The sequence below is a fragment of the Prionailurus bengalensis genome, chromosome B4, assembly GCF_016509475.1.
Source record: "Prionailurus bengalensis isolate Pbe53 chromosome B4, Fcat_Pben_1.1_paternal_pri, whole genome shotgun sequence".
Lineage (NCBI taxonomy): Eukaryota > Metazoa > Chordata > Mammalia > Carnivora > Felidae > Prionailurus > Prionailurus bengalensis.
Window position 1 is genome coordinate 81,069,182 of NC_057358.1, and position 18,929 is coordinate 81,088,110.

An 18,929-nucleotide genomic window follows, 5' to 3' on the forward strand; every position below is an offset into this window, starting at 1 on the left:
TGCCTTTATGATCACTCTTGGGTTTGTAAGAATGGTCTTGTTTCTTTTATTTAATTTTTATTTTTATTTTAAAAATATATTTAATATGAAATTTATTGTCAAATTGGTTTCCATACAACACCTAGTGCTCATCCCAACAGGTGCCCTCCTCAATGCCCATCACCCACTTTCCCCTCCTTCTCTTAAACATTAATAGTAAATAGTGAAGCCAATTACAAAAGAGTCATTTTTCACTTGAAGATTATTAATAAAAATTTAATTTCTTTAGTAAATATTTTAAAATTTATGTTTCTCCTTTATACATCATTTGATCTATTTAAATTTTTTTATTTAAAAAATTAATTTTTGGTAAAAATATTGTTTATCATACAGTTGAATCCCTGAGCAGAGGTTGGGAACATAGAACTCCCATGTAGCCAGAAATCTGCATATAATTCTTGACTCCCTAAAGTCGAAACTGCTAATATCTTACTGACAACCAGAAGACTTACTGATAACATAAACAGTTGACTAACATATATTTTGTGTGCTATATGTATTTTATGCTGTTTTCTTACAATTAAGTAAGCTAGAGAAGAGAAAATGTTATTAAGAAAATCATAAGGAAGGGACAATACATTTACAGCACTGTACTGTATTTATTGAAAAAGATCTGTGTTGAAGTGGACCCATGCAGTTCAAGTCCATGTTGTTCAGGGATGAACTGTGTATATATTTTAAATATCAGGAGTACCTGTCTATAGTGCTATCCTCTTTTCATTCCCGATACTTGTGATTTGATGTTGCTGTTTTTCCATTGTTATATTGGGTAGGGTTTTATACATCTTACTGGTCTTTCTGAGAATTAATGTTAAGCCATGTGATCATCTCACACCTGTCAGAATGGCTAAAATCAAAAACAAGAAACAAGTGCGGGTGAGGATGCAGTTCTCCATGAAGGAAACTTCATGCACTGTTGGTGGGAATGCAAACTGGTGCAGCCACTATGGAAAACGGTATGGAGTTTCCTCAAAAAGTTAAAAACAGAACTACCCTGTGATCTGGCACGCACACTACTGGGTATTTACCCAAAAAATACAAAAACGCTGATTCAAAGGGATACACACACCCCTGTGTCTATTGCAGCATTATTGCCAATAGCCAAATTATGGAAGTGGCCCACGTGTCCATCGATAAATGAATGGAAGAGAATATGTGGTCTAAATATACAATGGAATATTATCCAGCCATAAAAAAGAATGAAATCTTGCCATTTGCAACGACATAGATGGAGCTAGAAAATATAATGTTAGGCGAGATAACTTAGAGAAAGACAAATACCATATGATTTCACTTATATGTGGAATTTAAGGAACAAAACTAAATAGCAAAGGAAAAAGGAGACAGAGACACAGAGAGAGAGAAACAAAGAAATCAACTCTTAACCATAGAGAACAAACTGATGGTTACCAGATGGGAGGAGGAGAGGTGACTGGGGCGATGGGGGAAATAAAAGAAGGGGATTAAAGAGTACACTTATCATGATAAGCATTGAATAAAGTATACAATTGAAGAATCACTATATTATACACCTGTGACTAATATGACATGTATGTTCACTATACCAAAATTAAAATTAAAAACTTAATAAAACATACAAAAATAGCCAGTAGAAAAAAATGTTAAGCCATGTGAATATCCTATATTATCCTTATTTTTTCTATTTCATGAATTTTTATCTGCATTATTTACTTTCATTTTTTTTGTTTTGACTTGTTTTCTATTTCACTATGTTAAAATAGAAGATTAATCTGGTTGTTCCTGCTTTTCTTGCTTATAGTATCTACTTACAGTGTTTTTCATATATCTCTTTAAATACTTCTTTTCCTGTATTGCAGAAGTTTAGACATAGCAAACTGTACTATTTAGTTCAAAGTCAAAACATAATTTGATTTCTTTTTGATCCATTGAGTTTTAGCTAATTACCTAATTAGTATTTATTTCTATATTAACCTGAGCATCATCAAAGAACATACCCTGTATGATTTCAATCGTTGAATCTGTGGAGGGTTTCTTTATGTCCCATCACAATAGTGAATGACAGTAAGTGTTCTTATGTATTTTGAGCACTAGCATGTTTTTATTGCTAATGCCATTGTAGGAAGTTTAAGGAATTGGATGCTTGTACATTTTATAGATTAGATAGTCAAACTCTACCCTGTGTGCTTTCTAGTTGGAGATATTGGAGAGTTCAAATATCTCCTGTTACTATAGTTCTTGGCACAGATTTTGTTCTATCGATGAGGTCCACACACACTCAGAATTCTAAAGGGCAAAGTGAGCTGAGGATCAACTTTCTTGTCCTTTTGACATTTTCTACCAAGGAAATTTCATCTTAGAAAGGTTGTGAATACATGTGGGCTATTTTCCACAGCAGTATTGAGACCCCAACTTCCTAGTGAAGCTATTTTAATGGATGAGGAAGCAGTGACATCTTTTTGCTTTCATTTATCTGGTCCCTGGACCACAGTTAAGGTTATGCATTTTTAAAATTGTATCTCTAATGGTAGCCTATCTTTGTGAATTTTACTATGTGCTCTTAGAGTCATTATAAAAGTGTCACCCAGAAGTTCCTCCAGTCTTTCCAAGTTTCACAGGCCTCAATTCACCTTAATTAATCATTTCCTGTTTAAAATAAACTGTTTACTTCTACACTTACAAAACTACTAATACAACGTTATAATATGGAAGAGCTCTGGGCCCATATGTTTTGCTATCTACACACTAAAAAAGTTCCAGATAATTCTAGAAATAATTTTTAAATAAAAAAGATATTTTCTAAAAATAGAATTATAATTAACTTATGGAAATATTCCGGGAAAATGGCATCCAAACAATATTAGTTACATTAAATAGAGTATTATGTCTCTGGTTTTATTGTACTCTTTAGTCACATATAATTATTAAGGATTTTTAAATACAGATCATGATCTTTTATACATATTCTTACTAAGAATTTAAAAAATATTTTTTTAATATTATCATTCCTTCCACTATATTTTCAAACTATTTAGTATTTACACATAAGAAAGCTTAGATTAGCAAAACTTTATCTGATTTTGTGACTTCGAGGGCATTTGTCATATCATGAAATACATTGACGTCAGGAAATACAGGTAAATCATTATGTGGAGTTAATTTCTACCTTTTTTTAAAGCATAGCAAATATAACTTATGATAATTTAATATATTCATTTGTTTTAAACTTATATATCACAAACATTTAAATCTGTTTCCTTATGCTTATCAGTAAGTATGCTAGGATAATTATCAGAACATTTTTCCTTATGAATGAAGAAAATAAAGTCCAGAGAAAGCCCTCAAAGGATACACGCAACCAGAGAAGGAAAGCTCCTTATGTTTGGGCTATTATTAGATTATTTGCTTATGTCTGAGGTTACTGCAGTCCTCATGGACAACAGCCCTTGAGCCTGCACTTCTGTCCCCATAATTGACTTTATGATTACTCCTCTCCCAATGGAATCCATCACAGAGGATGAGCAAAACCTCAATGTGGAAAACTCCTGAAGAGAGGTATCAGAAATAAAGTAAGTACTATTGATATTTTACTGAGTAATCATGGACTCTGGAGACCCAAGGTTGTTATGGTACTCAAATATCCACGGTTATCCCATTGTCCTTATATTAAGATATATAAGGCATAATAGAATACAAGAAAGGAACTCTCCTTAATATATATATTCCTTAAGGCTGTTGGCCCTGACTGAAGAGTGAGAGTCCTTGAATTGATGCAGCTTTGATAAAAAGTTATTCATTGTCATGTGAAGATTGGAATGTTTATCAGCTTCTTTCTCTGCTTCAAAGAAAATGGCTAATATGTAATATATGAAATCACAGAACTACTAATGGAAATAAAATATATACAATGAGGCAATAAAATGCATTTATTTGGGAAGAATATCCTTGACCTGAGATTTGGAAAGAGCTTTAGAAATGCTATCTAGGCTTACTGATTGCTTTGATGTTATTAATTTTAACATACCGATAACTAATCACTTTTTATTCTATTTTCAGAGTTGGCACAGTAATAATGGAATTCAAATAGATAGAGGTAAAAGAAGGCAAAAATATTTCTAAATATGTTTGTTACTGTTTTTAATGATTCAGACACTGATAGGCAATCATGATGGCTATGGCACTATCATACAGATTATATGTATTCTTTGTATTTTAGATTATATTCTTATTTTAGGTAAAGATAATTATTTAACGATAAATACATTAGGAATAGAAACTCAAAACGTGACGAACATTGGACAATATATTAAATTACTTCCTTGGTAAATACTCAGCAAAATTATGATCTGAAATACAATAACCTTTAACTTCTTTCACTGCTTAATATTATAACAGTCTTATGGACTTAGTATTATATAGTTCAAATTCCTGATTCCTTATGACGTTAACATGGTTTTATATGCAATATTTAATTAAGATATAACTAATTTAGTCTACACTTAAGAAAGTGTTTGTGTTACTAGAAACAAAGCCCGGATTTCATTTGTTTGTTCTTCCTTGTGCCTTTCAGCAGGTTTCTGCCATGAGTGACAGGGGAACAAACAATCACTCGGAAGTGACTGACTTCATCCTTGTAGGCTTCAGGGTCCGCTCTGAGCTCCACATTCTCCTCTTCCTGATCTTTCTGTTTGTGTATGCCATGATCCTTCTAGGGAATGTTGGGATGATGACCATTATTATGACTGATCCCCGGCTGAACACACCGATGTATTTCTTCCTAGGCAACCTGTCCTTCATTGATCTCTTCTATTCGTCTGTTATTGCACCCAAAGCCATGATCAACTTCTGGTCTGAGAGCAAGTCCATCTCCTTTGCAGGTTGTGTGACCCAGCTCTTTCTCTTTGCCCTCTTCATCGTGGCGGAGGGATTTCTCCTGGCAGCCATGGCCTACGATCGCTTCATTGCCATCTGCAACCCACTCCTCTACTCTGTCCAGATGACAGCACATCTCTGCACGCAGTTGGTGGCTGGTTCCTATATTTGTGGCTGCTTTAGCTCAATTCTTTTGACCAGTGTGACATTTACTTTGTCCTTTTGTGCTTCCCGAGCCATCGACCACTTTTACTGTGATTACCGTCCACTTCAAAGGATTTCTTGTTCTGATATCTACTTTCTTAAGGTGGTTTCTTTTTTCTTATGCAGCATTATTATTTTGCCTACCATAATTGTCATTATTGTGTCTTATATGTATATTGTGTCCACGGTTTTAAAGATAAAATCCTCTGAGGGACGTAAGAAAGCCTTCTCCACTTGCAGTTCACACCTGGGAGTCGTGAGTGTGTTGTATGGTGCTGTGATTTTTATGTATTTCATCCCTGATAGATTTCCTGAGCTGAGTAAAGTGGCCTCATTATGTTACACCCTAGTCACTCCCATGCTGAATCCTTTGATTTACTCCCTGAGAAACAAAGATGTCAAAGAAGCTTTGAGAAAGATTCTAGGGAAAAAAATACTTTTATTTAATTCTATATTAACAGTGACATAATTGAAAGACATGGGTATTGTGACAGTCTAGGGAGGCATTGACACAAAGAATGCACCAATGATTTTGAAATATTTAAGTTTAGAAAGTTTATTTATTTAAATCCCTTGTACTTATAGCTGAAGAATACATTTGGTCTATATTTTGCCTAGCTGTTGATTTTGGGATGGAATGGCTTTCTCCATACTTCATCTTCATTTGAGTAAAGACAATGATTGCCACGTAATTTGATTTTAAGGATATATTCCAAGTTTGCTGCTGGCTCTCTAAGGATGATGTTGGGATGTATTGTCTATCTTGAGTCAGTAACAAATGTTATATAGTGTATATAATCAGTAGATGTAACAAAATCTGATGTAATAAGACAGGTCAAAATATCAGATTTACTGAAAAAAAAAAAAACCTTTCCGAGTGCTGAGTGAGAGAAACAGATACTCTGTAGAGTGTACAGGCCCCTAAAGGTGACATATGAGCCACTCTCCATTATGTAGGGGTGGAATGATTGACACACTTATTAAATAGTTTTTCTGACTTAGAGTAAGACAACTGTAATGAAACTGAACCAAAAATAAAGACAATTCATTTTTTGTTATATATGGTCTAGTAAGAGTTAATTCATCACATTGATAATTATTGAATTTTGATGACTTCTTGTCCTATGAAGTTTCCTATGTATGAATAATTTCAGTCCTAGCTCACCATCAAATCAAGGGAAAATAGCTATAGAGAACTAAACTGCCATATGTTAGTCCAGTGAAAAAGACATTTATGGAAAATACAAAGAAAGTGTAGTCTCTAAAGGTGAGTGCTTCTATGGTCAAAGAACTCTTCCTAAGCACATTTTAAAGCAAATAGCATTAAGCCAAGTGAAATAAATAGCTTTCTGTGCACACGGAGAAAATAACTTGATGGTGAACTTCATGTGGTTTATAAGTGATTTGTAACACACAAGACAAAGAGTGAAGCATGAAACTTAAAGGGAAATTCATGGAAATCATACAGACCTATATGTCAGGCCAAGAAAGCTAACCTTTATTCTGTAGACGGGGGTAAGCATTGGGGATTTTTAGAAAGACAGTATTGTATTGAAATTGTCATTATATGAAAATAATACTGGTAGCTTTGAGGAAGATAAGTGCTCTTTGGGAGAAAGACGGTAATCCCAGAAAGTGTGTGGTCATCCAAGAGGTTATGGTGGCTCTAATGGAGGGAGTCTTATTAGGGACAGTGAAGAAAGATGACCTTTATTTATTTTTTTTTTAATTTTTTTTTCAAAGTTTATTTATTTTTTGGGACAGAGAGAGACAGAGCATGAACGGGCGAGGGGCAGAGAGAGAGGGAGACACAGAACCGGAAACAGGCTCCAGGCTCTGAGCTGTCAGCCCAGAGCCTGATGCGGGGCTCGAACTCACAGACCGCGAGATCGTGACCTGGCTGAAGTCAGATGCTTAACCGACTACGCCACCCAGGCGCCCCGAAAGATGACCTTTAGAATGGAAGGTAAAGTAAGCTGAATACTGATTGCTGGTTGATCACATGAGAATAACCTAGAAGTGAATAATGACTCTAATGTCTGAGCATCTGTGCTGGAGAAATGCTACCTCATAATGAGGAAGGAAATATAAGGGTAAGAATAGTTCATCGGGAAGAGTTAAGAAAATAAGCTCAGGTGTCAGAGCTTTCAAATTCTGTTTTTGCCCCTGCAGCTTCAGGTAAGTTACATAGTATCTCCACATTGTTATTTCCTCCTGAAAAATGGGGTGTATAAGAGAATCTCCACCATAGAGTCACTTGAATGATTGCATTATGTAAATTTCATGTTTGTTAAATCCACATCAGATTTGTCTTTTCCTCTTGCTCTCAACACTATTCATGTTACGTCTGAGAGAGGAAGACACTAACTTTCTCTGCCCCTTTCTCTTTACTCTGTGCCATGAAGTGTCCCCAGGTCTCCAAGTGTATCTGCTTTCATTTCCATACACAGAGATTGAGAAAAGTTTACTAGTTATTTCAGTCTTTACCTTTCTCTCTGTAGAAAATTAAAGGAAAAGACTGTAAAATGACCAAAAAGGCAACAGAAGCCCCAATTATTTTTTTTTCTAATTAGTGTTTTTTGTAATGTACATTTTAGCTAGCCAACATATAGGGCAATATTGGTTTCAGGAGTAGAATTCAGTGACTCGCCCAGTGCTCATCACAAGTGCCCTCCTTAATGCCCATTACCCATCTAGCCCATCCCCCAATTAAATGCAAAATAGAATCTAACCATCAAATGCTGTATCTAGTCATCTCTATGCCCATGTCTTTCTCTAGGTATCGTCTTTATAATTTAACATATGCATCTCTTATGCCCAGATTTTTAAAAAATGCAGATTACTAGGGAAAATAGAGGTCTTACTAGGTAGAAAACCTTGATGAAGATTTTTAGATAAATGGTCACTGTGCCAAGATGGTGTCTTGTCTCGGGGTGCCTGGGTGGCTCAGTCAGTTAAGCGTCTGACTTCGGCTCAGGTCATGATCTCGCTGGGTTTGTGAGTTCGAGCCCCGCGTTGGGCTCTGTGCTAACAGCTGAGAGCCTGGAACCTCTTTCAGATTCTGTGTCTCCCCCTCTCTCTGCCCCTCCCAAGCTTATGCCCTGTCTCTCTCTGTCTCTCAATAATAATTAAACATTAAAAAAATTTTTTTAAAAAGATGGTGTCTTGTCTCTTTCCTGAGATGAGGAAGAAAGATGTTTAGGATGAGAGAGGCACATTTTACTAACCCTTCCCCATGAGTAAAGTGCAGAATCACTTGTGACAACATTCAGGTCCTATAATGGAATGAGCCTACAAAGAAAGAGGCTCCTCATCCTTTGAATCATCATCTATTGGAAATGAGTAATGATTTACCAAACTGAGAAAAAGAACCTAACAATAGGGTTGACTGTTAGGAGAACAATGTTCCTTTATACTCACCATATGCTGCACCCCACAACCACCATCGGACTCACACGCACATATGTACAAACATTACCGTGGTCTCTCTGTCTCCGTCCCTCTGTCTCCATCTCTGTCTCTGCCTTTGTCTCTGTCTCTTTCTCTCACCCAGACACACACACACACACACACACACACACACACACATCAGACGAACACCAAGAAAGATCACTGGATGTAAAACTGAACCTAGAACAATATACGCCCAATGTCATGCAGCTGACTCAGAAGAAAATCCTCAGGTTGATGTAGAAGCTAACAGACCTCACCGTGACAAGGTATGTACAATAATTTTTTAATTCCGACCTTTTCCCTTTTCCTGATGTCAAGAAATGTCTGTGTTGCTATAAGAATTGCATTCTTATATTCTGTTCTCTCTTCTGTTAGGAAATTACTCTTCTCCTTTTTCTTTGGATTCAAGGAGGATGCATGTGCTGTACAGTGTTAAGTTCTTAAAGCAGGGATATATTGAATAATAATGATAATAATAGTAACTAGTATGCTAATATAAATGAATCAAAATAGATACAGAAATGTACAAACATATATGTATATGTAATTCTTTGAATATGATATATGCATTATAGGACCACTTATAAACAAATCAAAGTTGTAGCACAAGTCATGTACAAAATTATTTTAATATTTATAGCTAATATTTTAATTTTGGGATTACATGATTTTTTATTAAGGTTTTATTTTAATTCCAGTAGAGTTAACATACAGTGTTATATTAGTTTCAGGTGTACAACAGAGTGATTCAACACTTCCATACATCCTTATCAGTGCTCATCATGATAAGTGTACTCTTTTAAATTTTATTTATTTATTTTTTTAACATTTATTTATTTTTGAGAGACAGAGAGAGGTGGAGCATGAGCAGGGGAGGGGGAGAGAGAGAGAGAGATACAGAATCTGAAGCAGGCTCCAGGCTCTGAGCTGTTTGTTAACACAGAGCCCGATGCAGGGCTCGAATTCACAAACTTCAAGACCATGACCTGAGCTGAAGTCGGACTCTCACCGGACTGAGCCACCCAGGCGCCCCATGATAAGTGTACTCTTAATCCCTTTCGCCTATTTCACCCACCCTCTTGTCTAAATCTTTATGTACATAAGGCACGTCTTCAAACTCCTCTGATGACTTCCCATTAAATGTATAATTATACCTGATAGTCTGTCAATAACTAGTAAAGTTTTCTTAATATAAATGATAGTGTTGATGGTAGTGAATCCTCACTCCACACCTGCTATGCTAACAATTATAGTAAAAGGTTTGAGCCTACTTTTATCACTGAGATTTTTTATATAATAAACATCTTCTATGTTCAGTAGTTTCCTGCTTTTGGCCAAAATTAAAACTTCAATCCACCCCCCCCCCAAAAAAAAGAGAGAGAAAGAGAGAGAGAGAAAGAGAGAGAGAGAGAGAGAGAGAGAGAGAGAGAGAGAGAAAGCAACATCTCTGAGTCATTGCTATAAAATGTAACTCCTTCAACCTAAAATACAAGATCTGACCAATTCTTTCTTCAACCACTGTATTGAGAAACAGTTGGTATAAAATAAACTGTATTCCATCAGAGTATACAATTCTGAATTTTGGCAGTTTTATACATCAGTGAAACCCTCACCAGACTAAGATCCCTAACTTTTATTTTAAAGTTTATAAGTAATATCTACACAGAACATGGGGTTTGAACTGATGACCCTGAGATCAAGAATCACCTGCTCTTCCTATTGGACCAGCCAGGAACCCCAAGATACAGAAGTTTTCTATCACCTCAGAAAGATTTATCATGCCCCTATTTAAGTCATGCCTCCTTCCAATCCCATTCCCAGATAACCAGTGATCTGATTTTTTTTTTTTTTTTGCACATCCATCTATTTATCTACCTATTTAACTTGCATGTGATATGCACTCTTTCCTGGAAGGCTTCTTTAAGTGAGTGAAATGAATTTGAATTTATTCCTTTTGTCATGTGTAGAAGTAATTCACTCTTTTTATTGGTCAGTAGCATTCCATCTTTAGTTGCATGTGTACACCAAATTTTGTTTATGCACTCTTAAATTGATGGGCAATTGATTAGATATTGTGAATAAAGTCAATATGAACATTTACTTGACATGTATTTGAACCAGGGCCTACTCTGTCTCCCCCTTCTCCCAGCCCAGCATGATAGGAAGCACACAGGCAAGTGCAGACTCCTCTTCCCCTAGATCCCAGTCAAGGGCTACCCTATCACCTTGAGAGTGGCAGTCTGAAAACATTTCTTACCCCTTCCAGCTCCATGCTGCAGAAGCTCCACTCAAGGCAATAGTAGGTTAAACGTCTAGAGATCTCTACCTCTACCCAGTATCTATTCATATGATAGAAGGTCTACCCCAAGCATGATAGGCCAAGAATTATAGGGCTCAACTTCAACTGAGTCAGTTCAAAGGATAGAGGTTTTTTGCCAAGAGAGATAAGCTTAGAAGACCATAGGTTACTGACCTCAGTGGAAACCTGCTCATAAACCAGGGTGTCACTGTGACAGAACTGGTCATGCTCCTGTTCCAGTTCCAGAACAGTTGAACACAGGTTTTACCTGGAATGAAAGGCAGGCAGTAATAACAGAGGCTCCAAACTCTCCTCAAGTGAACTGACTTTATTTTGAGCAAAGTGTGGGAAAATTCTAGCTTAAGTGACTCTCAAACACAATGCACATTTGGTGATAAGACATTAAGAGGAGGCTGGTAGCTCCATGAGAGCAAAAATCTAAGTGTAGACCAACTAGATGTATATTAGAGAGAACCAGGGAAGGAGACAGCTAAGAAGGCCCTTCTGGGATTAGTGCAAACCTCTAAGACTGGCTTTAAAGACCATCCTTGCAGAGGGGGCAAAAAAATTGGATCAGACAATGGAGAAATAGACGTCCCACAATGTTTTCAAAACAATAGAACAAGGAGAATTCCTGGAGTCTCTGTGCTCAGTGGAAAACCTACAGAAGCACATCACTCAACAAAATGATCATGGGAGGACACAGCAGAAGCTAGCCTCAATAAAACCACTGTCATCCAAGAGTATGCACAAGCTTAAGCTTGTGCCTCTGGAAGGGACACAAAGGGTTTCTCAGAGCAAATAGATTTGAATAATACAGTCAAAAAAACCAAAACAGAAAAAAATGACAAAAATAGAAAAATTATTTCAAAAACACATTCTGGAGTTTAAAGGTACAATGACTGAAAGATGTTGTATAGTGGGAATCATGCAGCATGTACCGTTTCAGATTGGCTTCTTTCATTTGATAACATGCATTTACAGCCACATTTACATGTCCTTTCACAGCTTGAAAGAGTTAGCTCGTTTCTTTTCTTTTTCTTTTTTTTTTACCTTATTTATTTTATTTTTGAGAGAGAGAGAGAGAAAGAGAGAGAGGGCATGAGTGGGGGAGGAGCAGAGGGAGAGAGAGAGTGAATGTTAAGCAGGCTTCCCACCCATCATGGAGCCTGAGGCAGTTTGATCCCAGGACCCTGAGATCATGACCTGAGGCAAAATCAAGAGTTGTATGCTTAACGGAATGGGCCAACCAGGGGTCCCTTAGCTCATTTCTTTTTACCTCTGAATATTATTCTATTGTCTAGATATATCACAGTTTAGTATTCATTACCTGCCAAAGGACATTTTCATTATTTCCATGTTTTTGCAATTATGAATAAAGCCGCTAGACACATTCATGTGCAGGATCTTGTGTGGACATGAGAGTTTTCAACTTGTTTGAGTAAATATCATGGAGGACAATTGCTGGATTGTATAGTAAGAATATGTATAGTAAGAGTAAGAGTATGTTTAGTTTTGTATGAAATTGAAAAACTTTATTCCAAATTAGTTGTACCATTTTGCATTCACCATAGCAATGACTGAGGATTACTGTTCCTCCGCATCCTTGCCAGCGTTTGGTGGCATCAGTAGTTTTTATTTTGGCCATTGTAATAGAGTGTAGTGGTAGTAGTTTACTCTTCTTTCTTTTTGTTTCTTTTTAATTAAGACTTCAATTTTTTAGAAAAGTTTAAGGTAGAGAGATTTACCTGATGTCTCCTGCCCCCACACATGCATACCTTCTACCATTGCCAACATTCCCCACCAGATTGGTATGTTTATGACAATTGATGAACCTATAATGACACCTATTATCCTCAAAAATCCAGTTTGCTTAAGGGTTCACCCTTGGTATCATATGGGTTTGGACGAATATAAATGACACGTATCCATAATGATGGAACCATACAATCTTTTGTCCTAAAAAATCTTTTCTGCTCTGGTGTTCATCCCTTCCCCAATCCACAGCCCTAGCAACCACTTATCTTCTTTCTCACTCTATAGTTTTGCCTTTTTGAGAATGCCATATTTGGACCACACATAGGTATTCTTTTCAGAGTGGCTTCTTTCACTCAGTAATAAGTATTTAAGATTCCTCCTGGTCTTTTTGCAGCTTGAGAGTTCATTGTTTTTTGCACTAAATAATATTTTGTTCCCTGAATATACCATAGTTTATTTATCTAGTCACTTACTGAAGGAAATCTTGGTTGCTTGCATATTTTGACACTTATGAATAAACCTGCTGTAAACTCCCATGTGCTGGTTTTGGTACAGACCTAAATTTTCAGCTCCTTTGAATAAATACCAAGCAACATACTTGCTAGATCATAGATCAGTAATAGTGTGTTTAGTTTTGTGAGAAACTGCCAAACTGTCTTCCAAAGTGGCTGTACTATTTTGCATTACCCACTAGTGATGCTTAAGTGTTCCTGTCGCTCCACATGCAATGATTTGATGTTGTCAGCATTCTGCATTTTGGTTATTCTGATAGGTGCATAGTGGTATCCCATTGTTGTTTTACATGACATTCCCTCACTGTATATGGTATAGAACACGTTTTCCTATGTTTATCTGCCACCTGCATATCTTCCTTGAGCGGTGTCTGTTAAGGTCAGTGTCTACTTTTTAATAGGGTTGTTTGTTTTCTTATACTTGAGTATTAAGTGCTCATTGCATTTTTGCATAACCTTTATTAAATATATCTTTTCTACATATTTTCCCTGAGACTATGTCTTTTCTTCTTAATTGCTAAACGTGTGTTTCACAGAGCAGAAGTTTTTAATTTTAGTGAATTTCAACTTATCAATTATGCTTCATGGATTGTGCCCTGGTCTTATATCTAAAAAGACATCACCAAACACAAAATCATCTAGATTTCTCCCATGTTATCTTCTAAGGGTTTTGTAATTTTGTGTTTTACACTTAAGTTTATGACTTCTTCGAGTTAATTTTTGTGAATGTTGTAACGTCTATGTCTATGCTCACAGTTTTGCATGTGGGTGTCCAGGTATTTCAGCACTCTATTGAACATCCTGTCTTTTCTTCATTGTATTACCTTTGCTTTCCTCCTTTTTTGAAGATCAGCTGATTCTATCGATGAGGATCTATTTTTAGTTTCTCTATTGGATTCAATTGATCCATTTGTTTATTCTTTCACCAATAATACCACACTGTATGGATTAGTGTAGCTGTATTGTTTTGCAGAATTGAAATTGTTTAATATCAGTCCTCCCATGCTGCTCTTCTCTTTCAATATTGTGTTGGTTATTGTGGCTTTTTACCTTTTCATATAACTTCATGTTAATATCTGAAGTTTGTCAATAACAAAAAAATTACTTGATAGAGTTTTGATTGAGATTGGATTGAATGTATAGAGCAAGTTGGGAAGAAATGACATATTGACAATACTGTCTTCCTCTCCATGAACAATCAATGGTTCTCCATTTATATAGGTCTTCTTTGATTTCTTCCATTATAATTTTATATCTTTCATTCTAGAGATCTTATACATATTTTGTGAGATTTATACCTAAGTATATTATTAGGAAAAGTGATAATATAAATAGTATTGTGTTTTAATTTTAAATTCTACTTTCTCATTGCTGGTATATGGAAAGCAATTAACTTTTGTATAGTAACCATATATCCTGCAACACTCCTATATTTCCTATTAGTTTTAGGAGGTTGTTTGGGCAATTCTTTCAGGTTTTCTACATAGACAACAATCACCTGTGAACAAAGATCAATTTATTCTTCCTTTCGTTGCGTATAATGCTTTATAGTATTTTGCTAGGGCTGCCATAACAAAATACCACACACGGGATGCCTTAAACACCAATTTTTTTTCTCCCAGTGGTGAAGATTGGAAGCCCAGAATCAAGGTGCCCTAAGTAAATATTCTTAAGCTTCTGTCCTTGACTTGCAGATGTCTGCCCTTTTGCTCCCTCTTCACATGGTTGTCTCTGAGTGCATATGCACCTCTAATGTCTCTTTGTGTCTCCTAATATTTCCTTATAAACACACCAGCCAGACTGTATTAGAACCCGGCTGTAATAGCCTTATTTAGATTATTTCTCTGAAGGCTCTATCTCCTAATATAGTCACATACTGAGATATTGGGGGTCAGGGCTTCAACATATGAATTTGGAGAGACATCATTCAGCCCTTTTAAGTCCTTTTTGTCTATTACATTATCTAAGACACCCAAAAAGGGTGCTGAAGAGATATGGTGAGCGGGGACATCTTTGCCTGATTCCTATCTTATTGAGAAAGTTTTATTTCATCAGCATTAAATATAATCTCAGCTGTAGGTTTTTATAGATGTTCTTTTTCAAGTTAAGGAAATGCCCTTCTATTCCTAGTTTGCTAAGAGTTCCTTTACTTTTTATCTATTGGTAACATCACCAAAAACATCATACAAGACCAAAAATGGTGAGATACACTTCCTTGGTGTACTCCCCTCATACTAAGCAGGTAATAGGTCTCTAACCCCCAATTTTTCAAATCACCTTTTTTTTTTCCCGATTATATTACTATATTTCAAGCCCACATCAATGACATGAACTGATATAGCAGTATACTGACTCCAATCTTATTCCCTTTAAACAGATCTTCAATACAGACTGAAGACTTTCCCTGATTGCCAGGACACACTCTCAGGCACCCCACTTTGTAATCTGTATGTTTATCTTTGGCATAAAAATCTGTGGATTTGGATTGCTTGTGAATTCAAGGATATGATTCTCACACTGAATTGTAAGTTTCCTAAGGAATACTGTTATTTATACCTGAGCATACCACAAGACATATTACACTGTCAATGTATTAATCAAATATATAAATATTCAAAGCAAAGATGAGTAAGTTTTGGATAACACACTATGTTAATGCCAACTTGCTCTATACCTTTATTAAATATTCTTCACAATAATTAACATAGGAAAACAATGTACAAAAACCCCAATTGAGGCAATGATTGCTCAAAAATGTTTCCAGGTCACTATCTACCACTTTCTTTCTTTATATTAGGATTTAGCAACTAGTAGTGTCTCAGAACACTCTACAATGCCTGATCATTTGATATAAAAAATTCCAAATTAATCTTTATACCAAAGATTACTTATTATTTATTTATTATTATTATTTCTTCTTGATATAATGCATATCAGATATTTGATTCAAAATGAATATTCAGTAACTATATAACGTGCTAAAACAAGGTAGTTATATAATTGGAAAACATTATTTTTTAAAATAAGTTGGACATCCTTGTCAATATTAGTGATTATGTTATGAAGCAAGGAGAAATTCCAAAACAAACTGCTCACAAAACATTGTTTATACACTATATTAAATATAAAATTTGTGCTCAGCAGCAAGTCATTAAATAAATACAAACCAATTCTGTGAACAGAATGTTACTTGAGATAGTGGGAAGGCTCATTGTGAAAAATGCCTCTCTAACATCCAGGACATCTCTGATATCTGAGACGTTCAAGATGAACAATGTTCCAGGTACCTCACTGAAAAACAGTTCCAATAATGTATTTATAATGTTTAATTGAATAACTTTCATTAATGGGTATAAGGAGTATGACAGAAATAGCAACAAAATCAATGGAGGAAAAAAACAGTAACCAAAGAATAGGATTTTTCTTCTCTAGAAGTTTTTTAGAGCTTCTTTGACATCTTTGTTTCTCAGGGAGTAAGTCAAAGGATTCAACATGGGAGTGACTAGGGTGTAACATAACGAGGCCACTTTACTCAGCTCAGGAAATCTGTCAGGAGTGAGATACATAAAAAACACAGCACCGTACAGCACACTCACGACTCCCAGGTGTGAGCTGCAAGTGGAGAATGCTTTCTTACGTCCCTCAGAGGAACGTATCTTGAGAACGGTGGACACAATATACAAGTAAGAAATAATAATAACTATGATGGTAGGCAAGATGATGATGCTGCATAAGGAAAAGGAAATGATTCTAGAGATGAAGAGGTCAGAGCAAGATATCCTCTCAAGTGGGCGAGTGTCACAGTAAAAGTGGTCAATGGCCCGAGAACCACAAAAGAACAGAGTAAATGTCATACTGGTCTGAAGAACTGAGCTGATACAGCCACATAAATAGGAACCAGCCACCAACTGCGTGCAGAGACGTGCTGACATCTGGACAGAGTAGAGGAGTGGGTTGCAGATGGCAATGAAGCGGTCATAGGCCATGGCTGCCAGGAGAAATCCCTTCGCCACGATGAAGAGGGCAAAGAGAAAGAGCTGGGTCACACAGCCTGCAAAAGAGATGGACTTGCTCTCAGACCAGAAGTTGATCATGGCCTTGGGTGCAATAACAGACGAATAGAAGAGATCAATGAAGGACAGGTTGCCCAGGAAGAAATACATCGGTGTGTTCAGCCGGGGATCGGTCATAATAATGGTCATCATCCCAACATTCCCTAGGAGGATCATGGCATACACAAGCAGAAAGATCAGGAAGAGGAGAATGTGGAGCTCTGGGTGGACTCTGAACCCTACAAGAATGAAGTTAGTTACTTCAGAGTCATTGTTCCTCTGTCACCAATGGCAGAAACCTGCTGAGAGGCCCAAGGAAAAACAAGTGAACTCTGGTGCTTGAACATAGTTACAAATAACCATTGCAGAATTAGGCTTACAAAACTATTGTATAATCATTATTCTTGTTAACTTTATAAAATTACTGTGACTTCAATTTAAGCCTTTGCAGCTGAGGATGAATCAAAATGTTAGTTTTATGTCCTTCTTTCTGCAATGGTGGATTAGATGTTTTCCCTTGAATCTAATGCAGTTTCCTTCCACCCAAGTGCCTCTCCCATTTGCAAGTATCACTTCTGTGTATGTTTCTGACTCCCAATTTATGCAATAAGTTCATTGTCATGAAGAGGTTATTGGAAGGGAACACAAATAATTTAATAGTTGACATTTGGGAAGGAATTACAATGTCTGCATTTGGAGATATGAGCAGATTCAGTACCCTCACTTAGGAAATCTCAACTCCGAGGCCTTAGCTTATATTACGTGTAAACACATCTAAAGAATCTGACTGACCTTAAATAAAAATTACTTAAGAGGTGCAAATACTTTTTGTAGGTAATGGAACCTTTGAATTCTGATGTAAGGTTTTTACTCACTAAGATCAAAGTTGTGCACAAATAAATGCAAGTGTTATCGGACTGATGTGCTGAGATGTCTCTCCCAGATGGGCGTCCATAGCCCTTTCATAAAGATAATTTCCCTGCATTACCTCAGCTCGCAGTCCAGAATTTTTTTAGGAAGAGGCCTCCTGATAGTCTAGATGGAAGTGTTACTTTAGAGGAAAATACTGAACAAAAGATACATATAAGGGGTTGTTGACCTCATTCTGATTCACCTTGGATACGACTTTCATAGGTGTCATGCCTCATTTACTACACAGCTCAGCTGAGGATTTGAACTGCTTGTAATAAAAATATGTTAACTTTTCTGTCCTCTCAAGGCTCCATGTGCTTGATTCTGCCTAAATAATAATAATAATAACAAAAACAATAAAGTTGTACTTTTGATATGCCAGCCACTTTTCTAAATGCTTTTACAGTAGCTCATTTAATCCATACAACCTAATATGAGGTGAGTCCTATGATATTCCCTAGTTTACAGATGGGGAACTGAGATACAGAGAAATAAAGTCTGTTGATACCATCTACTAGGAAAGAATCAGAATTTGTAGTGTAAAAACTTGACTCCAGAATCCATGCATTCTTTTTTAATTTTTTTTTAACATTTATTCATTTTCTGAGAGACAGAGACAGAGCAAAAGCAGGGGAGAGGCAGAGTGGAAGTCACAGAATTCGAAGCAGGTTCCAGGCTCTGAGCTGTCAGCACAGAGCCCGACCTGGGCCAAACTCACAAACCACTGAGATCATGACCTGAGCTGAAGTCGGGCACTTAACTGACTGAACCACCCAGGTGCCCCCAGAATCCGTGCATTCTTAATCACAGCACAGTTCCACTTTGTTAAATAAGCCCTTCTAGTTCCTT

General features: G+C 36.4%; 1 protein-coding gene and 1 pseudogene across 1 annotated transcript; one reads left to right on the forward strand and one right to left on the reverse strand.

Annotated features, from left to right (window-relative positions):
* The first annotated feature begins 4,540 nt into the window (after positions 1–4,540).
* On the forward strand, positions 4,541–5,563 carry LOC122473622 (olfactory receptor 9K2-like). Its single transcript, XM_043564265.1, has one exon. It carries the CDS (start codon positions 4,601–4,603, stop codon positions 5,561–5,563), a length of 963 nt encoding a protein of 320 aa, XP_043420200.1. The 5' UTR covers positions 4,541–4,600.
* Positions 5,564–16,544: 10,981 nt separating this feature from the next.
* On the reverse strand, positions 16,545–17,515 carry LOC122473623 (annotated as a pseudogene).
* Positions 17,516–18,929: the final 1,414 nt, after the last annotated feature.